This window comes from Melospiza georgiana, chromosome 7 (genome assembly GCF_028018845.1).
Source record: "Melospiza georgiana isolate bMelGeo1 chromosome 7, bMelGeo1.pri, whole genome shotgun sequence".
NCBI classification, from domain to species: Eukaryota; Metazoa; Chordata; class Aves; order Passeriformes; family Passerellidae; genus Melospiza; species Melospiza georgiana.
In genome coordinates, this window is record NC_080436.1 from 21498874 (window position 1) to 21525800 (window position 26927).

At 35.8% G+C, this 26927-nt stretch overlaps 1 protein-coding gene across 1 annotated transcript in view; it reads right to left on the reverse strand.

The window, feature by feature from the left end:
- The window catches only part of UBR3 (ubiquitin protein ligase E3 component n-recognin 3), a 98177-nt gene that overhangs the window by 42955 nt on the left and 28295 nt on the right, over positions 1–26927 (reverse strand). The window contains exons 9-24 of the mRNA XM_058027716.1: positions 26568–26747; positions 25713–25846; positions 23412–23498; positions 22901–22966; positions 22723–22812; positions 21082–21210; positions 20932–20984; positions 20171–20304; positions 19596–19683; positions 18104–18243; positions 14939–15035; positions 14374–14515; positions 12044–12148; positions 10682–10855; positions 8760–9220; positions 5758–5846 (exon numbers count right to left, since the gene is read on the reverse strand). Coding sequence (XP_057883699.1) covers positions 5758–5846; positions 8760–9220; positions 10682–10855; positions 12044–12148; positions 14374–14515; positions 14939–15035; positions 18104–18243; positions 19596–19683; positions 20171–20304; positions 20932–20984; positions 21082–21210; positions 22723–22812; positions 22901–22966; positions 23412–23498; positions 25713–25846; positions 26568–26747 — 2169 coding nt within the window. The remainder of the gene's footprint in view (positions 1–5757; positions 5847–8759; positions 9221–10681; positions 10856–12043; positions 12149–14373; positions 14516–14938; positions 15036–18103; positions 18244–19595; positions 19684–20170; positions 20305–20931; positions 20985–21081; positions 21211–22722; positions 22813–22900; positions 22967–23411; positions 23499–25712; positions 25847–26567; positions 26748–26927) is intronic.

Consider the following 26927-nt stretch of genomic DNA (forward strand, 5'->3'; position numbering starts at 1 on the left):
GAATTCTTTATTGATTTGAAAGAAAAACACCTTAGAACTAATGATCCACTCCTGGCTGCTCAGAAACACATACAGTCAGCCTCTTACCTAGAATATGTGGGTTCTTTGTGTCTTTCCTAGAAAAAAAATTTTCTAAAGGAAAACACTTCCTCCCTAACTTCAACCATACCCTTTATCCCTCTGATTAAGTAGCCTGAAGTACTGAATAAAGAATCCAAAACCTTGAGTAGAGCAATAGTCCTCATGCAGAATTGTTTTTAGGAGAACTGCTGTCTTCTGAAAGTCTACTACAAGCTTGGCACAGGAGGCTGCTGCCATAAGGAGATGCATGTTGGGTGGCAGGCAGAATATTTCTTTGCTATAAAAAGCTCCATGCAATGATCTTGCTCACAGGGCTAAATCAAAATTATACTGTTCCAGTAAGTACTGATTTCCTAGTCAGTTATTGAGGGTCATATGAAAATGAGCCCTGATCTTCACTGACGTGCAGTTGTTAACATTGTACACATGTCTATCACCATCTAGTGGCAGCCAGCTGTACAGTGAAATAAAAAGCACAATGCATCAATTGCAAATGTTCAAAACATCCAGGAAACTTAGAAGGAAATGGTAGCAGAGAAGGGAGGAAGCAAACACTAAATGCTATTTTTTATATTGAACATCACCTCATAATTGTGTAATGCACAATCACGTACACCTATGTATCAAATGCAAGAAATGGCAAGGACTAGAGTTCCAGCTTTCTTTTCCCTCCTTTTCTAAAATATTGTCAGTGCAACAGAAAATATGCAACCATTCAATATTTTTCAGAAGTGCAGAAAGAGAATACAATGTATCAACCTGATTTAGAGCAATTCATTGGAAGTCATCAGAATCTGTCAATATTTAATTTACAAAATACCATTAATTCATCACAAATTGCCTATTTTTTAACTTGAGGAAAAAAAACCCCAGAACTTAGGATTTAAAAGGTGTTTAAAATCAGTTCAATATATGCAATTTATACTTTTATTGCCTATGGGGAACAGGCACATAAAAATCAGGCTAATTTAATTTTAGAACTCAATGATTAAGTGCATGCTTCTTTCACAACTACTTAGATGTGGATATACCTAGGCTATTCTGGCAAACAATAAAATTCCAAGGAAAGTAAGCTACTAGCACCAAGGAAGGCTTCCCAATAAAGTAAGTTGCACCTGAGCTAGTTAAAGAAAACAAAGGGATATTGGCAAGAAATTTGAATCTCAAATAAGTAGGCATACCAGAAAAACTGTAGCCAAACAAAACCCCTCACTTTGTTTGAATGGACTCTGATAAACCTCAATTACTCACTTCAACTAGCTCCAAAGACTTAACCTAATTAATTTCACAGACTTGCCCTAACGATGGCAGTGTGTAAAGAAGGAGCCAAGGAAAAAGACAAGGTAAGACACATGGTACTGCTATCAGTTCACCAAGTTTCTGTCATGAGATTTGTCTTATGTTGTAGTTTACCTCATCCCCTTTCAGTGGGTTCTGGAACTTTTCTTTGTCCTTAGGAATTATTTCACAAATCTGAACAAATATGAACCTTAAAACACTGAAGGAGGATGGACAAATTTAAACTGTGACAGAAATCCAGGGAAAAGCCAAATCCTGTAGCTCCCAAGAGTTTTTTAAAAGTTAATAATTTAGCTCTTTGTTTAGTTTTGTACCAACAGAAGTAGAGACACAAAGCTACAAAAACCTAGCACTTCCTACCTCCTAACAAATTACTGATCAAATCTGCTAACAACCAGCACGTTGATGTACTGCAGAAGGCACTGCTACCTGAATTTAATTTCATTTCTACTCTCCAGAGCTAAGGATGCATTCTGTTATTTCCTCCACCTAGCAAAGCCCCCAGACCAAAAGGGCTTTGTAAACACAGTACATATAGTTCAAAATCTCCACTGACTGTAGTCAACATTTGTCCTGCTGCACACATTGTGTCAAAGAGGCCCCTGGGTATCAGAGCAACCATTAGTATGCTAATATTCTTTGCCCTGACCCAGCATATACATTCTCAAGAGATCAGTACCTAATTTATTTTTCTATCTGGGTTCAGAAGATTGAGTGTTAGGAAATATATGTCACCTTGCATTAAGACTCTGAGCTTCTTTTTGAGTCTAACTAAGGAATGTTTCATGAAGGACAAAATGGCGTCCTGCTAAGACACACATTGGAAGAAAGACAGAAAAGATCATCTGCATACTGATCAGGATGCATTAAAAAAGCTTAAAAATCACACCAGCCACTTCAGAGACGCAAAAACTACTGAAATCAATCTTAGCATTTATAATTAACAACTTAGCCAATTTACAATTTTTCAGTACAATAAGTAGTTCAGCAGCTTGCCTGGAACAAATCGTATTTTGTTTTTATAGACTTCAGACAGACAAATCTTCACAAATATAACTGTAATTTGTTAAAGGCTACTATTAAGCTAGAACTGAGTGGTTTAGTTCTGTTCTTATCAAGTCCCTTCTGAAGGTTATGAAGGTTTAAAAATCTCTTGCACAGAGTTCCACATGACAAGATAAACCATGGTCTCACCCTGGGGCAATGCTGGTGAAGCTCAGAGGAGCTGTAACCAGGAGCTATAACCAGGAGCAGGAAGACATCTGGAGCTGAAACCAACACCACACTTTTGACTCTCTGGACAGTCCCCCAGACACATTAAGAGCTCTATCTGCTGTTTTTAGAACACTTTGCTTGGTTTATTTTTTTCCTTTTTTGTTTATCCTGCAGTCAAACAGCTAAAGACAGCACAGTGGATGCTGTTCTATCCTAGTTCATTAACATAACTGTTTCTAAATTTCACCTAATTACTTCCAGGCAAGCTTGAATGGCAATGCAGTTCTGCAGATGTCACAGAATATAAATAGAAAGTAACAGGGGGCACAAATGGAAAGTGCTACATAATTGGATTTTTTTCTACAGTAACTATGTGAAAGAAAATGCCAACCTTTATTTTCAGAATCTCAGATTAATTTGTCTATATCAATTCAAATAAATAAATTCTAGTACTAAAATGAGACACATTCAATATTGAATAATTAACATGTAATTAGGTAACTTCCTTTTAAGCCATGTTTCATTGCAGCATCCCAACAATCAAAGAGGAATACCTCAGGGGATTAACAGTGCCTCTGTGCACTTTTTTAAACACTTTAGAAACTAAGAAGTATATGGGTTATAATAAAATAACATTTAAGCTTTGGCTATTCTCCATTATTCCTATTTCTTCCTAGGCACATTTCTTTACAGAGTATTTCCAATCTTCTACAATGTCAATAGAAAGGTATTATGAAGTTTTTAAGTGCTATACCCCAAACCAATTACAACAGTTCTCCCATTTTACCAGTGATAATAATATAAATTTGCCCAAATGACACCAACTGAAGCAGTCACAAAACAAGGGAGCTGAGGCCTCACCATCCCTGCATTTTTGACAGTATTACTGTTACAACAAGTGAACAAAATAAGACAAACCTACTGCTGGGCTTCAATCTATAAGAAAAGTAACAGGTAACAGACTTTGTCTGAGAGGAGAGTGAATTCCTACTGATTTTAGTATGAAAGGATTTTTTTCTTTCTAACAGCTATTTCAGCACTGTTAGGCTATGACTCAGAGTAAACCTATGAATTACATAAGAGTAGTTTTGAATTGAATCATTCAAAAAAGATTCGTTTCAAAATTCTTACTGTGTTTTGTGCTTCAAAATTACAATAACAATAGTTTCTGCAATATTTTTAGTCATTTTCTGTATCATATAGAGATTGAATTCACAGCCAAACAAACCACCTAGATACAACAAACTGAAGAAAATATTCCTGGCAAACATTAATCTAGATTTTTAAACAAGCCCCATGCACTACATAATTGTATATGAACTTACTTTCTGAGAGCTATTCTAATGCCAGTCAGAACATAAAAGCTAGTACTGGACTATAGTACTACTTCAGTGTATTTTCGTAACAAAACCAGAAAATGGAATGACAACATAGAAGCCACTGAAAACAATTAGTGGAAAGGCAAAGTAATTATTAGTTAACACAATGCCTGGAATTCTATTAAGTTGTTGCCAAATGTCTTTATGAAGAATTAACTTTATGAAAATGTAGTTCATTAAGTTGATTCTATCTAGTGCTGCGCATGATCTGGTATAATCGACAATAAACACTACATTTTACATTGAGACATCTGGAGTTACTAATTCTTTAAATACTAAGAAGCAAGTGATTTAAATCTTGCATGCCCAAGAACTTTTTAATGCACAATCATAAAAATAAAGCCCAGGTCTACCTACCTGAGAATTTAATATGAATTAACTAAAAGCTAAGTATTCACAGTCCTTCACAAAAAAAATGGTATGTAATTTACTGATTTAGCTACCATGATTCATCCACAAATCAAAGCAGTACATAGCTTATAAAATCTGTGCATGGAAGGAATTACACACATTTATGCATATATGCAAACATAGCTATATAGCTATTGACAGGTACATTTACATCCATATATATATATAAATAGGTAGGTAGACAGATATATAGATGCAGATCTGATTTCATATATAAATCCCATCAATTTCAAAGTTGAGATATGATAAATTCAAAATATAAGTGACTGAAGATTCAAAGTTTCCAGCTACTTTCCATATAAAAACTTAATTTTTAATAAGGAGAACTGCAAGGTTCTTCTTTCTTACTTTAACAATTAGATTACCAACAAATAGCTGCCATTTAGTGAGGTTGACTTAATACAAAGTTCACAGATGAAAATTAGAGTATTGCACACCCTCCCCCATTTAAGTTTGCTAAGGTATCCAAAACCTTAGTAAATATAAATGAACCAATCTTCTCAGCAACCTATGAACTGAAGGGAATTTAACAATTTCAAAAGACAGACTTTTTCAGCAAATACAGTTGTCAAAATATTTCTAACTAATGCTCAAATTCAAATCAAAACTTCACAGCAGATGATACTTGATGGAAGGTCTGGGAAGATTCCAGCTTTTACTTATCTTTCAGAAGTGCTAATTTTCTATGAAGTGACCCAAATGACAAAAATATTTTCCATTCCTCAGCTGAACTAATCGGGATTATGCACTTCTACACAGGAGAATCTGAGAGAACTTACCCTCAAGAAAAACAAAACCTGATTGTGTGTAAAGACAGTATTTGAAATAGAAGAAATTGAAGATTTCTATACATTATCACTTATAGCAACTGAGGTGATCTGAAAATTATGTTTTCCTTAGATCCATAAACACATTTAAAAGCTAAAATTTTCACCATATTGAACTTTGAGGCTCTATGGAGAAATAATCTTAAATTTTATTACTACAGATTAAAGAAAAATACAATCTTAAAAAGACCAACTAATTTGGGGACATTTTATATTAAATGTAAATACTTTAAAACATATCACGTATTTAATAATTTCATGTACTGTATATTAACAAAAACTAGGAATAAATTTATGTCCTACAGATTTAATCTATTTTTTTAGCAATTATGTATTTAGCAATATCTGTCCTATAATCAAAGTTAGGCTCCCTAAGTGTAAAGTTAACAAGTGGATACAAAAGCAGAATCTGAGGGAGGATTTCCTGTTTGGTTAGATGATTGGGGTTTTTTTTTGTGTGTGTCTGTTTTTTAAACTGAGTAGAAACCTTAATACTAACATGTGGGAAAAGACATAAAAGCAAGCAGTCAACCACAAAACCTTACCAACATCCATGGCAGTTTCCATGAAGCTTTTCTGCCTCGAGGCAAATTCAGCCAACAGTTTCTGTTGCCTTTCTCTGGCCTTCTGTCGTCTGTGTGAAGGAAGGGGGAAGAAGAAAAATAAACATGGAGCAAAAAAACCCCTTGAAAATGTCAAGCTGATTACAATTACCACCTTAAACAGTATCATTCCAAATGAAGGTTGATATTAAGGGATAATTACCAAGCCTAAAAAAGGATTCTTTTGCTTTTCTAAAGCAGAGTTTTTAGAGAAATTAGTGTTACTTTCTTTTGAGTCTGAAAAAAACTGAATAAAATCCTGTCCTGAAACACCCTTCAAAGGTGTTCACCACAAGATATTTTAACAAATTAGGCCATACCATCACAAGAAAAGGAACTCAATACCTTAATCTTGAAACTTTTTTATCTGTTCCACATGGGATGAAAACCCATGTATGTACAAAAATTAGTACTTCTGTGAGAAATCAACATTTGCAAGTTAATAATAACAACAATAATAAAAGCCTACCTCACTCTCTTTTGATATCAAGCTTTTGATGGCATGGGAAACAACTATGAATAATTTATTTTCCAGCTAAGCCTCCTCACAGTGGTTCCTTTTCCCCCACTTCCACCCAAAATACTGGCCACCAACAGCTTTTATACTGGGATTTAAAGAACCTTGAGATTGCATCCAGATTAAAGCCTTTATCTCCCTGAGGCCAAGCTGACTTCACTAACTTCTCCTCATTGTTCACAGCTCTGGATTCATAAATTAAAAACACCAGAGGCTTGCACTTGTCTATTCTTCTGTTTAAACTGTTTCAGTGACCTGTCCAAGGCTGTATGACCAGCTCTATAACTCCCTATACAAATACATACTGCAATGGGTACAGGAATATTGATGGATGTAAAACGATAAAGAAAACAGACATTCATTTTCCTTACTTTGACATGAGTTTACAAATAGAGGAAATGGGAGTGTGGAAGTGAGAAAACCAAAGCCCTAAAGCACAGCTGCTCACCACACAAAAAATGTCCTCAGCTGAGGGGGTTACACAGCACCTCCCCAGTGCAGCTACAGAAGTTCTATCATAGCTACAAATTCTGTGCACCAGCATTTACAATGCATTTTTTCCAGTGCTCAGAGATGATTCAGATAACTAACATGGGCTTTAGAAATATCACTTGGTGTCTGATACCCTGATGGGTGAGTGCTCTTAAGTCCCAAGCATTGTGTGATTATTAGTGTCCTGCACAGGAGCTGGCATGCACAGGCCCAAGGCAGCTCACAGAGTGTAACCTGTCATCCTGAGGGGACTTGCTTGTAAGTCAAAGCTTCTAATTTGTTTTCTTAAAGACACCTGAAAGACCCCAATATCTCTGCCCATTTGTCTGCTACATTTTGCAGTCACCATTTCTCAAAATAACTTCTACTTACGACATCACTAAGATTCATTATTCTGAGGATCAGACCAGAGCATTCATTAGACTTGATTTTATTTATTTCTCCCTGGAAATTTCTCAACACCTCAACTAAAAGCAGAGTGACTGTAAATAGATGCATTTAATAAGAAGACATAAACAAATTCTGACAGATTCAGTACAGCTCAGTAATTTTCCATGATGGCCCATGGGAATATGACACTGCAACTGAAAAAATACTGCAAGCAGCTCAAGCTTGCTTCTAGTCCTGTATTTCAGTTTCTATGGCAACAATCCACTGCCTGAGTGATGCCATTATATGTTGAAGCTAAAAAAAGGTGATTGCTTAACGTTCACAGTCTGCTCAGTCTTCACTGACACAAAACTGGAATTGGGGGGAAAATTAAAACAATTGAAAGGGTAAAAACTGCACCCTGGCTTTATGAACATTGTCACTCTACATTGTCTTCAGTCATTTCAGTTATCACACTGTCCTTCAATAAACTTCATCAGTCCACCAATACCATTATAAATTTGAGAAGATGATAATAATCACTCAGAACAACAAAAAAAGGGAAACATTCACTTTTACCATTGCTTTAGTCCCCAAACTTAACTGAAAACTTAGTGGGCCTCCCACAGATCCTTGAAAATATCACATCTTTTTATTGAGGGAAAGGAATGACTTTACCCTTTTACTATATATGAAAAGTATATATATGAACAGTTACTTGTTTCACCCATGCCCCTGCTTCTCCTGTACATAAATGTAGCACTATTGAGTACCACATTAATGATTAGGTGCCCAAAATGTAGCTGTGTTTTATCTAAAGCAGCTATTCATTCTGGCTCCTTCTGATTAGCAATTTTGCATGCTAAATCCTGACTATTTCGCTCATTAAATGAACTATTACAAACAATGTTGAAAATTAAACTATTAAATAAAGCAGGACAAAAATAATTTTACTTTGTAAAGTATGCAGCATACAAATATATTCAATCTATTTGCCATATTCCTATGTGTTATTTTCCAGTACAGTGTAGGCCTTGGACATATCAGAGAGATTTTAATGAAAAATTTGTTTTCAAACAAATAAAATAGCAGAAAAATAAAAGTAATCCAGAAACCTACTGAGTCAGAGGACTGCACTTTTCTACTCAAATTTCTAGAACCGTAACTACATATTCTGGTTACATAAACCCTTCAAAATACTGGATGGACAAGTACTCAACTTGTCTTCTTGTTCACTCCAGCCTGTGCTCTCTACTGCAGTTACTGAGGTAAGTACTCTGACCTGAATTCCCCACTTTGTATGCCCTAACCCTTCAACACTCTGCACTCTCCACTCCTCTCAAATCCCATGTTCCAGCCCTTTGCACCAGCCAAGTGTCAGTCTCTTCCCACTCCAGCCAATTCTTTGCAGCTGAGTCTGACATCCCCCAAATGTCAATCTCTGTCTCTCATACCCTCCAGACTCATTCTTTTAGTATGTAATTCATACAAAATCCTAAAGATCAATCAATAGATGCACAACACACACTGTCCTTCTACTGCTCCTTTATCTTGCTATTAAAGTTACCTTTCTTCTTTATCCAAAGTTTTCTTCTCTGCAGAACTGATCCTTTTTGGTGGTACAGGAGGTGTCACCTTCCTGCATATCTCTTCAATGATACGTTTATTCAGTCTGCTCTGTACAGCAGCTTTCAGTAAAATTCTTTCTACTGCTGTCATTCCATCTCCGTGCGAGTACCTCGGAATTTCTGGGTGGATTAAAACATCCACATCATCCAGCCACGGAGGATAGTAAGAGTTTTGTTTTCCTGAGAGTTTGTGATGCAATTTAATCAGCAAAGACAGTATGCTCTCCTTGACTTCTAGAATGGCTGTGGTTAACTGTGGAGTTGCACCAGGTGCTGACCATTTCATCGATGTTTTGGGCCGAACCACCTGATTTGCCTCGCTGGTGTTCCGATTGATGATCTCCTGAAATTTCTTCCGACGTTCTGCCACCAAACTGAACACTTGAGCTGTCCCTGAGTTCTTGGGAAAAAAATTACCATGATTAATTTGCAAAAATACAAGTATAAACAACCCACATTTCTAAAACTATGAAAAATATTTGAAGCTAGGAAGAAAAGCATGAAACAAAGATTCTTTTCCACCCCCAAAATGTATTGAAAATTAGGATAAGAAAATACTAAACCTGCATATTGTATTTTTGTACAAGTGTTATATGCAACTGCATAAAAAGCCAAGTACCAAAGGAAAATATCCATACCGAAAAATCTAGCGACTGGTTTTACTCTAGTCTAACTTACAATTCTGTTATCCAGGTAATATTTCCTTAGTTTTTCTAGAATGGTAATAACTTCAGTATCTTTATGTCATTTAAATGCCTTTATTCAAATCTAGTGAGCGCTGTTGCACAATGTAACTCATTACATCACACAGGTGAATACAGGTGAGCCCACAGATCCCCATGTACATTGTGCATTTTATCTGGATTTATTAGGTAGCATCCAGAAGCCACACAAGCCTGTTTGCCTGAACTTGCTATCCAGGGCATGTGAGCATAGGAGTGCAGTTACTTTAATGACAGAGCCCATTTAGATCTATCTTATACTACTCTTGCTTGCAGTACCATGTATACTATGTCCCTACTTTAGATTTTGTCTATTTTTCTGACATGAACATGCAAAAGAAATATGCACTGTATTCTGCTACATCTGGCACACAATAATCTGAAGTGCTGTATACAACAGATACAAAACCAACACTGACCCAGAGATTGTATCATCTACTGGCCATAAATCTTTCAGGATCCCACCATTTATGTATTCCTTTGTTTCACAACAACAACAACAAATTGCTATTAATAATTTGAAAAGCCCTTTCAATATAAGGTTAAACTTACCTAGACTGAAGAAAGCTAAGACTATTCTACATTATTAAATGTTAGTAGTATCTTGGCAAGATCAAACAGGCCTAAACACAAAGCTCAAGCAGTAAGCTATCAACGGCATTTTATATTTGATAGGAAGCTTTTATTTCCAAATACATATTAAAAATGTTTTATTGCTTCAAAGTCTGCCAGCTAACATTACCATCAAGAACATGAAAAAAGCACGAGTCCTTGCAATATGAATTAAAAGGAAATTCAGGAAAATTAGTGGATTCCACTGAAAGTTAAGATGAGCACAATTAAAGCACATTGCTAGTTAATGGCTTAGGAGAACAAACTGCACACAGATCTACCTCTCTCTGGAGGCTCTTCCGCCTTGAACTCTGGTAGATTGAGGACAAAAAAAGTCATTAAATACATCATTAGGAAGGAGGCATCATTGGAAATAACTTCTATTTCTGCTATCAGTAAATATAGGAAAAATAACTGAAGGAAAAATATCCTAAGGAACTCATAAAAACAGTAACAAAACTAACAAAAATGCCAACACAGGCAATAACTTAAACTAACCCAGAGAATCTGGTATTTTATCCACTTACTTGTGATGAAGCTAAACCATCAGAACTTGTACTTGCAGGTGGTTCTCTCTTCACCTCAGGAGCAGTTTCTGGTACTCTTACTCGGACATAGTTAATGAAGTGACGCATGTTAGAAACCAAATTACTGCCTGGAAACCAACTATCGTGGCAACGCTCTTGTCCACCTGCAGACTCCTAAAACAATTAAGCAAACTGTGGTATACTTTCTCTTATCAAATTTCTCATATTAAATAATTTGTGCTGCTTTTGTAACTGTATAACAGAGGCCATAATATCTTCATGAGATAGGAACCGTATGTTGAACATTACGTACTGTGGGGGCGTGAATATATGTATTGTTATAACAACAATAAGAATACAACAACTGAAGTACAGTAGGAGTCCTAGTGAATATCTATATTATATTTGATGGGTCCTAGCTATTCTAAATGAGTCACAGCTGCAAAGTCCTTAATTGGGCAGCAGCTGTGGATCGTAAAGATAGCTGGGATAAAAGGGGTGGGTCAAGAGCCCAGGAGGAGCCCCTGAGAAGACAGGAAGGACAGTGCTGCAGAGAATGGAGAAGAGCCCCAGCAGATAGGCAAGAACAACACTGCAGTGAAGATTACAACAACGTACCTCAACAAAGCTAATATACCTTTTAAAAACTTTCAAAGTTTGAGAACTGATGCGAGTCCCGTGAGGACCACAGGCTGATATATATATAGATCTAAGTATTTTATATTAATATAGTCAAATACAGCCAGTGGTGCTAGCTAGCAGAAGTAAAAGGAACTCCAGAGAGTAATCCTAAGCCGTACAATGGAATCAAAATCAGAATTATACAGAAGTCAATCTCTGGGAAAAAATGTGGCAGATTCTTAGTCAAAAAGCAGTGTTGATCAGTTAAAAAACTACGGTAATAGAAGGGAATTTGGAATCACAAAAATAATGGCTGTTTATATTCAAATATCATTAAAAGTAGAATTAAAAGCAGAATTAAAATTCTGACTTATTCACGTATTTTTGAAGATATAGATCTGTAGCAATAAAATGCTCAGTGATAAGGGTTTCAGGTGAAAATTTAGAGATTTTTAGACCTAATGATTTGAAATTTTTTTGCACAATTTCTAATTTACACAGTGGTAAAGATCTTATCAATCTGTGTAGTGAGACCTCATATACAGAAACTGCTGAAAAACATAACAAGATACCATACTCTTCCTCACAACAGTATGTTTTTATTGTTTTATTAGTTGTTCCCCATATAAGTTAATAAAGATGCTTTATTCTAACTACTATGGTAAAATCTAATTTTAAAGAATACTGAATCATTACAAAATACCTCTGTATTTTGAAGAAAATTATGGTATTTATTCTTACCTCTTCATCTGATTCTTGTTCAGGAGAATTTTCCAACCCCAGCTCAATCAAATATAAAACCATGCAAAGCACATGCTCTGATAAATTCTGATGATCCATTAATATCTAGGTAGGAAAAGAGACACATCATAGAAGATTAAGACTTCAGTACATCTAAACTTAAGGAGTGCTCTGGATAATACATTTTGGACTTCAGTTTTTGTGGAATTTTTTTTGTTTGTTTTCAATTTCATTTAAAATTGTTTTGAGATTTAGAAAGAAACCTAACCTTTGATCATCACCACAAAAGCAAAATTTGATTTTATGTCTTTCCAGTCAAACAAATTTTTACCTTAAAGCCATTACTAGTTCAAGCTGTGATTTGCATGAACACCAGAGTGACAGGTACAGCTGCACAGACAACACTACTGCCAATTACAAGCAAAAAGCTGCTCCCATCTTCCCTCCCCTTTTCAGGTCATCAATCACCAAAGGCCTCACAAGGTCCTGGTCCTATCAGTGATGCTGGCATAACTGGGAATACCACAAAGGTTAACATCACTTTAGCTCATAACCACCTCCACATAATCTTTTTTAGTTAAAAGTAATAAAATATCTTATCTTTAAATTAATAAATGCCCACATCTTTCTTCCAACACAGCTTTCAATGCATTGAGAGGAAGAACCAATACTACTAAAATTAAAAACCAGGACAACTTTCCTCTGGAGAATACTCTGAGCTAAAGGAAAGAAAATGGCAAAAAAATGTAAGTTACCAAAAAAGTGGGTGAGAAAATATGTTCAAAATTTCATTGTAGACTGGCTATTATACAAATTAGTATTTTTAGACTGTAGCCTAGTAAAGTCTTAAATATGACTTGGTTTTGAATGGATGAATTTTCTCAGTAGATAAAGCCATTAGAAACATCAGAGAGAAAAAGTTCTTAGAAATAACATTGTTTTACAATATTAAAGTCACTAAAAAGTGACTGAGGAGCTGATTTAATCAAGCCCAAACAAATCTGAGATGATAGAGGTTATTTAATTGAAAGAGGACTCAGTATTCTGTTCATATGAAGAGCACGTGTAATTGTGGCAGTTGGAATCAAAAGTCATATTGACCAATGCTTCTGAAAAGTAACATCACCAAACAGAGTTTACTGCTCTTCCACAGGAAGTCCCAAAAGCCAAGAGATATAATAAAGGCTGTCATGAATTGGGAAAATTTCACAAAGAGAGCAGGCATTACTTAAGCCAACCTACAAAATCAACTACTATGTATTTTCCATCATCCATAAATCTGGTGGGAAAGTATTTGGTATTCCAGCTAAAACAGCAACCCAGTAATGGCTAAGATTCTCAAGATTTAAGCCCTTGAGGGTTCTTAATGGACTAAGAGAAAAAGTGGCCTAAGACACCCAAGCAGGACAGTAAAAGATGATGCATTCCTTCCCCATAGTCTCGATTTTTGTTCCATGTCAAAACATTATTTGATCTTCTATGTAGTCCCAAGATCTCCTTTCCTTCACCAGCCTTCCTGTAGTACAACAAATATTTTCTATTCAACAGAAATTTAACAGTGAAACAAAATACCAGTTTTAGGTAAGCTGGGAGTCCTTAGAAGAGCACAGAAGTAAAAGTCTGCCCAGGAAAAATGTTACTCAAAGCAATTTTTGTAGTCCCTCATCTGCCTCTGCAGCACACTGCTTTGAAAACACTTTCTAAGTACAGATTCAAAGTCCATATTCTGATGAATGGACTCTTCAAAAAGCCTTGCTTCTCTTGAAGACAGCAGCAAACTATCAAAGATAAAACCAAACATAACTTAAAGGCACCAATTAACCCTAAAAAACAGTTGCTAAAACATTATCAAAAGCCAGAATATATTTGGGAAATGATGTTAGAAACAACTGCAGTTACGAGACTTATTTGACATTGAGGATTTAAAGCTATTAAAGTTTGTATTTTTGAACAGCCACTGCTGATGCCTTAAAATTCTGCAATGGGAGCCAGAAGAACACCACTTATGCCACTGTGCTCCCTGAAACCATCATGGCAGAGCAATCTGAATGGCACCTCTGATGGTTAATACAGTGTTCCTCAAAGTGGAACAGGATCTTTCAGCCACTTGGGTACTGACTTAGTGTGTGCATATGAAACAATCATTCGTGAAATAATCTAAGTGGTAGGGAAAAAAACTTGTACTAGACTCGAAAAATAAACCAAAACCAAAAATGTTATATTAAATGGAACCTGACTACTCCAAATAAAGTTTAAAAAGTCATGCTTCTAAGAACTTCTGTAAAAATGTCCAAGTGAACCAATGCACTTAATGCAAATCGTGACTGTACCTTGTAAAGAAGTGTGAAGAGCACAATGTGCAGAGTTTTACAGTGCAAAAGCTTTATCAGCCCTCTGTAACTTGGGTGTAGCGGTGTTCTCTTCTTGTAAGGAGGCCATGGGTTTCCAGGGAATTTGCCACTTTGCTTTAAGCTGTTGAAACAAATGTTAAATGTTGAAACCACTGTTAAACACTGCAATAATGTAGAAACCTGCCACTGCTATAGATAAACTTTGCTTTGTGGACCGAAGTGTAAAGTAAATAAAAATAGATAAGACTTCAAGTAAGCTGTAAATGATTTTTAAACAATATCTTTGGTTAAGTATTTTATCTGTGATGACATTCACTACTTTGTCTGTGGCCCTTCTGGTGTATTTTTAAACATTTATGGAAGAGTAAGAGACTAAGATAACCAAAACTCTGATATTGCTTGTTATAGACTATTTACTCAAGAACAAATCTGGGGCTTGAAAACACTAATAAAGTGATTAGCATTATCAGGCAGTGAAAACAAAACATTTGTTGTGAAATGAGCAAGAGGATGATGTTGCATTTCTAAAAATGATCCAACTTACAACGCTGTGTATCTGTCCATGGCAGACTGCACATCTCTGCGGTAAACTGTTCGAAGTATTACCATGACAGGGTCAAATTCCTTATCCCAAACTTCAGCTGTTGTTTAAAAGAAATTGCATGTTAACATTCTCTTTAAAGACCTTACCGCTTATTTTAGATTCTCTCCTTAACTAGCTTTAATTATGTCACTTCTATTATAAAATTTTTCCTGGCAAACTACGGCAATTTATAATAGTTATAACTAATAATACTTTCTATACTAATAATTACCACTCTTCATCAAACTAGAAAAATATTTCTTGCAAAATTTTGATTGGTTTCAAAAAAAAAAAAGGGACACTTTATTAAGCAACTCCCATAACATCAATTCTGTATGCGACTTGTTTTGCTCTTTGTCATTTCCAAGTACTTGTGAGAAAAAGCTTACAGTATTTTTCACTTTGAACGTGATAAGCACAAGCCTCTTGAAAGGAGGAACTAAAGACTGTGGAGCTGTTAGCAGGTGAATGATATTTTAACTTTAAGTGCAGTGAACAAAATTGCTCCAACAACACAAGGTTTGTTCAGTATCAAAAATGGCCAAGCTTTGTATCAAATGATATTTGTGATCAATCCTTTACAAATATGCCTTTGTTTTATAACTAGTATTATGCATTATTTCAGCATTAAAATCTTAGTTACATCCATTTAATTTAGTAGCTCTAAAATAACATCCAGAGTGGCTGTTCAGAGCAATCACAAACAGAAAAGTCTAAACAGTCTATAAAAATATCCCATTTGATGGCCTTTTTTTCTATTTATAAGTTATTAAAAAACAAAACAAAGTTCCAATCTAAAGCCAAATGAAGACACTAATTCTATGAATTGCTTTGAAGTGTTTAGCTCTCATAACACAAAAATTGAAGGCAAGATTCAATGACCCCAAAAGGAGGAAGAAACCCAGTGGATACAGAATTTGAGCTCCACCAGCAGGCGTAACGTAACACAAGCGCTCACAACATCCTTCAAAGTTCCCACAGGCAGCAATAAGCAGCTTTACCACACTTCTGAGATTAATTTTCCCCAGGCAGGAAGACAAGTGTCTATAATCACACCTACTGGCCTATCCTCTATACATTAACCCCTGCTAAGACTAACAGTTCTACACATATCCTCACAGACTGCTGAGGGAGAGAACCTAGCAAAGTTTGCATTGTGTATTAAATGCAATCAAATTTAGCTTGTGAAAAAAAACCCCACATTTTTTCTGAACAGAATTTAGTATTGCAGTCTGAAGCACACACCAAGCTTGTTTGGGCTGCTAATGCCTAATGAGAAAAAAGGACTGAGTGAGCCATACAGTGAATATTGGAAATGCACATAGAGCTCATCTTCAGCACACAAATCTACAGTGTCAGAAAGAATCTGGCTCTGGAAGTTGGTTTTGGTTTTTTAAATGATGGTTAATGGAACAAAATCCAGGGATATGTGAACATAAAGTAGGTTCCACCCCCTCAAATTTAAGGAAACAAGGGATTAGAGGATTAGAGGGAATTGATCTGATCATGACTTGCTTTAACTATGACTGGCCACAAACTACAATTCTTAAAAGCAAAGGGTCTGAGAACCTATATAATCTTACAGGGAATATGAACACTTAAGAGGGTAAAGAAAGCCATGCCAGCTTTTATTCCTACAGAAGATTTTTCAGCTTTTATTACTTTAAAAAAAGGGAATCTGTATAGTGTCATAAATCACTTCATTGTTCAATGCTATAGGTGAGATACTGAAGACAGTTTACCTCTGGAATAAACAGTTTACCTAAGTTAAAAAAACCCCCCAAACTATATACAAAAGAACTCCAAACACTGTAATCTAGCATTAGATTCCCTAAATATGAAGTGCTATAATTAAAAACAGAATAATCCATCTCTTTTTCCTTCACATTGTGTTATGAAAATGACCAGCATGTAATGAGCTCCAGAAACTAGACAGGACATAAGGAAATGCAGTTTATGTAACAATAAAATTAAGTTATTTTAGATACATGGGTGTTAAGCTGCCTAACTGCACATCAAAAAACCAAGATGAATCAATTTCCAAAACTCTGGTTTCACAAGATTATTTCCCTAGTTGTAATTTGTATAAAAGAGCTTTACTGACACTTCAATCTCCCAGTACAAAAACTGGCAAACAATTACAAGTTATTACAATACTAGTACCTACATTAACCACCACTCCCCCCCAAAAAATCCATGGAACCAAATAGTTTCAAAATTGCCAGACTCTAACCTTCCCAGTTCTCAGGGGAGGTATGTGGGGGAGGAAGGAGTTAATCTCTCTTCAGCTTTGCCATTAGCCTGAAGCACAACCAGAGCACATGGAGCATTTCAGATTTCTACAAGCTTATCTGCTTAGTGACATGACACAGTAATGGAACACTGAGTTCTTAAATTATTTCTCTCCTTTGATATACCAATGCTGTGTTGAGTCCAATTTAGATGACAAGCTGGTCAGGGAAAGAAACTTGTCAGTTTTGCACTGTATGCACTGTAGAATTACAGAACAATGTTCTATAATAAGTCTAGCCTGAACTTTTTTCTAGGCCCTCACTACTGACAGCAAAAAATGTTACAGGATACTAATACAGTTGAGCAATATAAAATGAAGAATTATGTATCGTGATATCTTTAATAGTCAAAAGGTGGAGAAGTTCAAAGTATCTTTGACGTTTCACTAATGCAAACAGTTCTAGACTCTACTAAATATACACCATATTTATTTAAATCACAGAAATAATTAAGTATGCAGATCAGTAAAGTACTAATAAGATAATTTTTCATTTCTGTATTTTCCTTTGCTTTCTGAAGGTACCTGTTTAGTACAAGAAGCTAATTTTCACTCTAGATCAAAATCAATTTAAGACTACTGACAGTCTTTAACAATGCTCTTAAATAAGCAGTGGACAATAATGAAAAAGTCAAGTTTTGCAGGGTTTTGGTGGCTGTGGTAGGTTTGGCTTTTCTGTGGGGAGGATGGGGGGCAATTTTCAACACTGGTAGGTTGGGTTTGCTTTTAGGGTTTTTTACAGAAAAAAAGCCCACTACAACAAAATCAAACAAACCCTGGTTAGGCATCTTACTCTTACCAATGACTGTGCTGCAAGAGAATGCTGATTACCATACCTTTAGGTGTGTACATTCCTTGTTGCATGGAACCTCCAGGCTCAAAAACAGGGGCTTTAAAGTCAGCAACTGCTGACAGGACTGATTCAAAGCTTAAGCTTCCTGGAATAATACCACTTTTAGGATTAGGGTTTTCTGGAATGTAAGGCTTACGTTAAGGAAAGCAAAGTGAATTTAGTTTCAGGACACAGAATTTCCCTCCTCTCTTGATATTTTCCATCAGTCATTTCAGACCACATCTCAGCAGTGCTCTGTGCTTACCACAAGAGGTCTGTATGCTCCAACTGCTAAAAACAGTAACTGGTACTGAAGAGAATCTAAGCCTCTCAGCTAGGAGGTTAAATTTTTTTAACTAAGACTTGCTTCATATTTGGTTCAAGCTGTTAGTACTTAATGAGAAATAGAAACCTCTGCCTGTAGTGTATATAAAGTTTCTGTGGAGAAAATATTTTGCATTTACATTCAAGTGCAGAAAAAGCAAGCAAATAGTTCAGGATCCATAAACACAATAAATAATTCTGCATCTTGGATTCCATAGTTCTTGTTTTTGGTAGCAATATTTAACTGACCTACTGGCCTTACCCTAAAACATAAGCAGCACTTCTGCTCAGTGATAAGTGATTGCTTATAGAAATTATTCACTCTTTTTTACATAATTAAGTCATTCACTTAAGTGAATTGGTCTAAGTAATCACTTATTTTACATACTTGACTTAGTTACTAGAGATAATAATAATAATAATAATAATAATAATAATAATAATAATAGTTATTATGCATTTGTTAGTCTCAATCTCATCCTTTCCTATCTTCATATTCCTAATAATTTTGCTCATTGCCTATACCTGGATTGCAAGCTCTTGTATGCAACCACAACAACCTATTTAATTTGCCTACACAACTCAAGAGTGGTAGCAGGAAAACCTGCATATTTATAGTCAGCTGTCCAGGGACATGAACCCTTTGCCTGTGCAGAAGGACTTCTTAAAAGTTTGCTGTTCTTTCCCCATAACACATGCACTTCACTCTAATGTCAAAACAGCATGCAGGATTGCAATTATTTGCATTTTCAGCTATTGATAGCAAAAGCCAATACAATGTAGAATGTCTGCTTTTTATATTGGCATAAACTTAGCAAAAATCAAAGGCTCAAATCCAGACAAATGTGATGCTTTGCTAAACTTTCTACAATGTCATTGGAAAACACACATTTTACCTCACACCTAAAAGACTTCTAAAGACCAGTACAGCATTTTGTATCAAAACTAATTTAAACTATTAAAAAGTATTGCATTTGCTGTAAGAAAAACCAAAATTGGAGCTTTTGCTAGTAAGTATATACAGTATATACTGTGTGTATACATATAGTAAATACATACAAACACACCTTCACAGTTTTTTAATTATGTAACCTAAAACCATGTTGTTCAAGCCTCACAACTATCCTAGCACCTGTCATTCTCAGACACATTAGTGAATATATTCCAAGGATATGAGATCCAATAATGAACTGTGTGTCCTGTCATTCATGCACAGTTGGGCTACCATCTCTGCTCTGAGGATCTCATCATCTGTCATTCCTAGAACAATGAAATGTAAAAAGCTGTTAAAAAAGCACGATTTTAAGACACACATTCAGTTTTCATTTGACATTAAAAGCATGTCAAACATGATACAAATTAATATTAAGTAATGATACAATGCCTTAAAAATACAGGGGAAAAAAAAGGGGGGGATGCAAATATTATGAAAGGCACAATCTCAATCAGAAAATACCAGTATAAACTCAATTTGCTGTCTTTCTGGAAAAGACACAGAATCTTCATGTCATCACCTACACAAATCACCCACTTCCATCAAAGCCATTTTTCCCATTTTTATGTATCATATCTATTTCTATTTCATAAGGGATTAAAATACAGTAACTGGCAAAGATGAAACTGAGCATTGAATGCTTGAAGTTACTATATGGTTAAACAGCTTTAAGGCACCTACTAAGTGCTGAATATAAATGAAGATGTAATAATGTTATTTACATATAGATATTCCTAAAGTAGTGACTCTTACCTAAGTGTAAACGAAGACTTAACAAAAGGACCAAAAATGTTAAGGCTCCTTCCAGCATGGACCTTTCATGTTCTGAGTCAAGAACAGTATTTTGATGCTGTGAAGCCATTGTTAACAGATCCACCACCTTAAATCTACAAAGCAATCAGCAAAGTCAGAAACAACAATTAAACATTCTCCAACATTAAAACACCAATGTGAAACATAGTAGATAAGCTCAGGATAGCATTCACAACAACCAAAAATGAAATACAAAAGCCCAAATGAAAACCCAAAGTACAAACAAACATACGTGAAAACCCTCTTCTTTTTAAATTTCAATTTTTATTTAACTATCAATGGAATGTGCTATATTGATATTCACTCCACATGAAAACACCTTATATTTATCAACATATAAAAACTAATGCATACTAATTGGTGTTCAAATCCTGATTTTTTTTCCAGAAAAGCAAACATTCTGTGTCTCTTACTACTGCTTCAGGATAGAATATCCTAGCATATGAACACATATGAAACTTAAAAAATCCTAAAGATGCTCAGAAAACAAATATCTTCACTACTGCCCAGTAAATCAAAAGCCAATGCTGTCTAGAATCAAGAGATACCTGTTTCAGTAGAGGCATTAGGTGTTAGTTTTGGCTAGGCAGAGTTGTACCACTGAAGATATATATCAGATATGCAATTTTTCTATTACAAGCTATAAATTAGCACAACAGCCAGCACAACATTGAACAAAAGCATTCATCTTTTAGTCCTACCTTTCAAAAACAGATGAAATAAAATAATCTGGGTCCAGTCTAGAGGCACAGACCTGTACAAAGACAGTAAATTAATTTTATTAAATTAATTCTAGTCAATAGTTTGTAGATAAATAATATTGGCTTGGCTCCTCAGAAAACATAACTTACTTGCAGCAGATAAATGTCAGGATCAATCATTGAATTGCAGAAATGAGACTGCACGTAAGTCATGGCCTGTCCTTTAATTTGTAGACCATTTCTAACCCACATATTGCTGTGAATTTCAGAAAGACTTGCCTGTTCAGAGAACATAAAAAGTTATAAACATTTCAGGAATGTTCAGCCACTCAGTTCAATATTAGCAGATCATCAGTATGGTACCATAGAAAAATAGAAATCATGTAACAGTTTGAATTGGAAGGGACCTTAAAGATTTCCAACACTTATGCCGTGGGCAAGGACACTTTCCAGGTGCTTAAAGCCAGTTTGCTTAAAGCCCCATTCACCCTAGTCTTGAACACTTCCAGGGATGGGGTATCCTTGACTTTTCTGGGCAACCTGTTCCAGTGTCTCACCGCCTTCACAGCAAAGGATGTCCTTGTAATATCTCATTTAACTACTCTCGTTCAGCTTAAAGCCATTGCCCCTTGTCCTGTCACTACATATCATTGTAAGAAGTCCCCCGGGGGCTTTCTTGGAGAGTCACAGAATAGTTTGGGTTGAAAGGGATCTTTAAAGGTCCTCTAGTCCAATCCCCCTGCAATGATCAGGGGCATCTTCAACTAGGTCAGGTTGTTCAGAGCCCCATCCAATCTAACCTGGATGTTCCCAGGGATGGGGCATCTACCACTTCCATGGACCACCTGCTCCAGTGTTGTACCACCTTCATAGCAAAAAAGGTACTACAGGTCATCTAAACCAACCCTACTTCACTTTAAACCCACTAATCCTGTTCTATTGCAACAGGCCCTGCTAAAAAGTTTGCCCCCAGCTCTCTTGTAGGCCCCTGTAGAAGGGGTCCTAAGGTCTCCCCAGAGCCTTCTCTTCTCCAGGGTGAACAACAATTCTCTCAGTCTGTCTTCATAACAAAGATGCTCCAGCCCTCTCATCATTTTATTCACTATCATTACACATATACATGCATACATACTATAACTTTATAGACTTTTTATACTAATTTACTTCTGGAGAGTAAGAGATAAAAAGAACCACTGCAAGTTTATGAAACAGATACCATACTTTCATATAAGTGCGTATTTCAGGCAATGAAAGTAATCAAAGACAAATGATGTGATTTATACATGTAGTTATTCCTTAAAATCTTGAAATTAACTCAAAATGAAGGTATTGTGGTACCAAAATGAACCAAAAATTAAGGCATCATGATTAAAAAGAGATTAGATCTAAAAGCAGTGATTACAAATACTACTCACTGCCACTTATGCACAAGTCCAAATTTGCAAATAAAAATGTTGTGCATCCATTCTGGAACCCACTCTCAATTTGAAATACAAAAGATTTGGGTTTCTTGTCAAACTGCACTCCATTCTGTTCACTTTACAATTCTATGTTTTCAGAGGATTGGTCCATTCTACCATTTTTGAAGAGCTGTAGTGAATACTATTATTATGTGCTTCTCAGAGTATGATAACTAATGCCCGATTTTTAATTTTGGAAAGAGGAAGGGAAAAAAAAAGATGTTACCCTAACTACTTAGTATATTGTAGTTATTATTGTCACACAGGGCTTATTTTTACATTCCACAAATAAGACATGCTTCCTATTGTTAAGTTAGAAGGCTGCCCGTACCTGAATCTGAAGTGGGTGAATCATGAGTTTCATCAGCATCTCCTGATCTGGCAGGATAGTATCCAGATCTAGTTCTTGGCATTTAACAGCCTAGAAACAAAAGCAAGCATACGCTGTGTTGAATGATTACATTCAGCAGGGAATTTCCATCTTCTGTGAAAATAGAACACATGCTTACCTTACTTAAAAACATGGCAAAGTAACGGTGCAGTGGCAAATGAAAAGTAACTTGGTTAGGTGCTGGCTGAAAGTAAAATAGAGGTATTTAATATAATATATTGGAAAAAACAAACATACAAATATCTTTGGCACAACCACCAAGGACAGTATTTTATATGTCTTCATTTGATAGACTTACTTTTCAGTAACACAGCAGTACTTCATTCCCCTGTCTTTCTGATTATTCAGAAGTTTCCCTTAGACAGGGAAAGCATTGCTTTTAAAACTCACAGCTTAAGCTTGCACCAGCAAATCTAAATCACCAAGACTACAGGAAAAAAAGGGTCCTAGGACGTAACATTTTAAGTATTAACTACAAACTCTAATTTTAGCAAGGCAATCCTTTTTTGATCACTAGCTTGAATAGTCAGTTAAATTAAGGAGAGGGGGCTGGGAGTAGGGAGTGTATCACCTTTTAAATTTAATCAGATTTTCACTGTCCTTTGCTTAAATTCACTAAGGATATTTACCTCATCTACAAAGTTGATAGCATCAAACCAGTCTTGAAGTGCTTCAAGGCAGTATCTGACAACATTGCGTGTGTATTCTTGTGTTTCCTGCAGTTAAGAGAAACCAGCACGCTTATATGAGCCAAAAAAAGTTTTAAGTGACATTGTTTTCCTACTACAAATAAATACAATTGTTTCAAGAATGGTTTTACAGTACACAGAATCACTGAGGTTGGAAAAGACCTCCAAGATCATTGACTGAACAATACATTATCCACTAAACCACAGCACTAAGTGCCAGGTCCAGCTGTTTCTTGAACACTTGCAGGGATTGGGACTCGACTCCACTACTCCTGGATAGCCCACTCCAATGTTTAACCACTCTTTTCATGAAGAAATTCTTCCTGTTGCCCAACCTGAAACTCTTCTGCTGCAGCTTGATGCCATTTTCTCTTGTCTGGCTGCTGGTTACCTGTACTCCCACCTGGCTACACCCTCTTTACAAGGAGTTATAGAGAATGACAAAATCATCCCTGAGCCTTCTCTTCTTCAAGCAGAACAACCCCAGTTCCCTCAGCTGCTCCTCACAGGACTCACTCTCTAGGTGGTCCTAGTGCCTACTATTGTTTAATTTATCCATTTAGTTTTACCCATAATTTACAGCTGTAAGCATAAAAGAAAGTCTTTCCATGTAACCAAAAAGAATAGCTAATGGCTTACAAGTTCTATCTAATTAAAAGGTCCTTACAGTTGGCTAACACAAGACACCCTAAATATGATACCACAATACTGCATGGATTTCAATGGTAAGCAAACCTTGTTATGATTGTATGATATAACTGAGCTACAATGCCATAAAACTACACTATATTTCAGGTTAAATCATGTTTCAGTGCTAGAGCTGTACACTGCCTTCCAGGAGAGAAGCAGTCGTGCACAAGAAGAAGAAGCAGAAAAGAAGCTAAACCAAATTGCTCTGTGATCAGCAGAATTTGCAAAGCCTATTTTCTTAACAGATTTTTCCTTTAATCTTCATGTTCCCCTAAACACAGACTACAGACTTGCCTCACAGTCTCAGGATATCCAATGACACACTTCTCATGCAAAAGGCAGCAGTGTTCAGGCCAGCCAAAAGTTGTGCAAGTGGCAGCTATTTCAGTCAGGCACCTTTTCGCATCAGGAAATACAACAGCCACACTCCCATCCTGTTGCTCCACACTCTATGAAGGACAGGCTCTGCTGGCTTTCCCTATCCTGTGAGACATGAGCTTCCAACCCTCCAGGTTTCATAAGTACAACAATAAGCTATAAAATTTCTTTAACTTTTTCAGATTTATTGATAATGACCAAAAGGTTCAAACATGTGGCTGAAGACATGACTGACAAGACAACTGATGGAGGAGCATGGCCTTAAAAAAAAAGACCATCCCATCCCTAAGGAAAAATGAAAGGAGCACTTCAAACAGCCAGAAGCTGTAATTCGGTTTTCAAAAACCAATGTAGACTCATAAATTGATAAATTCATAATGTATCAGTGTAATTTACATCACAGAAAGGATTTTACAACTGCCTGATTCAAACTGTTCTAAAAATCACATGGACTGCTTGCACAATTTCTCAGTGTGCAGTTCAATCCAGTCAGTACTGCCTCACTGACACTATTAATTATCTTAATAAGCTAATTTCAAATACAAGTATTTATTTCACAGAAAATCAGTAAAAAGTATTTTTCATATGTTAAATATTCCTAAAAGCAAATGGATTCTATTTTTGCAGTCACTTAATGTAATTTACAGTTTAGCAAATAGCAACAAGTCTTTGCTGTAGTTTGGAGACCATTTGATGTCATAACCAAAGAGGTTTTCGCCTCAAATTGATAGGAGAACCACACAAATCCATAAATTACTCCATCTCCCATCATATGAACTGTCTGTTGGCTGTTCAGACACAGCCAACATTAGAATCACATTAGTATGACTTATGTATCTCCATTCCCCCTGAACAAAGGCAGAATGACTCAGAGACATTTATCAAGTTCTTCATTAGATTTGAAGTTATTCCATATGTACAGTCATATGAAATGACTGCACACATCCTGAACTTGTAGTCCCAGTACTGGAGACAGTAAATTATGTACAAGCATGAATTCTACACTCACTATACACAGAATCCAAGTTGATTGGAGTTTTATGTTATTTAAATAGACAAAGAGAGCCAAACCAAAGTATTTTCAAACACAGAGGACAGTTTTTTCAAGTTTGAGAATTCTAGAATAAGACATAAATAAGACCAAGAATCATGACAGGGGAATGTTAGCCTTACCCTAACTTTGCAGTGTGACAGCAGACCCCACATGGGCTGGGCACAGGCCTCCAGCTCAGCAGCAAAGGCAGCATAGTATGTCTGTGATTCAAACTCCACGTGCTCATTCAACTCCCGTTTATTTAAATTCATACCTTCAAAGATTTAAGCAGAGTTATACAACCCAAGATTTAACTAGGGATAAATGGAATGCAGTCTTTGTAGTATTATGCATTTACACACCTTGCAAAACAACTCCACAAAGTGTAAGAATCTATTTTATCTAGTGGAAGAATTTGATAAAACAAAGTTTGAACAGAAATATACCAGAAAAGACAAAAGACTGGCTAATAACTGCAGTCCTTGCTGTTCAGGGGACATGAACTTCTACTTTCAATGTTACTCAGTCAATTAGAACATCTGAATGCTGGTCGTCTTTCTAAGCAAAATATTTATCAGCATTGAGATACATTATCTTAAATTTTTTTTTTTATATAATCAAAAGCAACACCTAGAAGAAGATCCAGATATATGAGATTAATTTCCTGTATATTTAAATTTTGAACTTCACCAGTAAAACAGTTTGGTTTACAGTTGTGATCTGTACTTTAAGTATAACCTCAGAATTCTTGCACCATAGATCTCAATCGACTAAGTGTGATGTGACTGCTCTTCAACTACTTCACACAAGAAAAAGATCCATTTGATAATTTTTGTAACCTGTTTTCTAGAATATACTGTTCTCTTCAAGAAATACAGTCTTGGGGGAATACTAATAGATTAAATATATACATACAGAACTGTAGGGATTTTGCTACAGTGAACATTAACTGTCTTAACATCCTTGTAGCAGTAGTGATCACAAAAGTCACATACCTTGAAAAAATGATACAAAATTCATCCATGTTACCAAAAGACCATGATCTTCCAAAAACTTCTTTGCCACACTTTGGTGTGAAAGTATGTTTATAAAATCACTAACCAGGGGCCAGTAAGTGTTATTCTTCAGTAGTGCTTCCCCACAATTCACCACAACATGTAAACTATTCTCTTCATCTAAATTTAAAAAAGAAAAGAACAAAACAAAAGGAGAAGACAAAGTAATTTCTTTCATTTATTAATAAAGTTACAAAAGAATGCAAAAATATTGATTAGGATGTACTGTAATGCTGGGGTCAGACACACACAGAGAAAACTGCAAAAACTAAAATGGCTCTTTCATGTATCTGAAGCTGT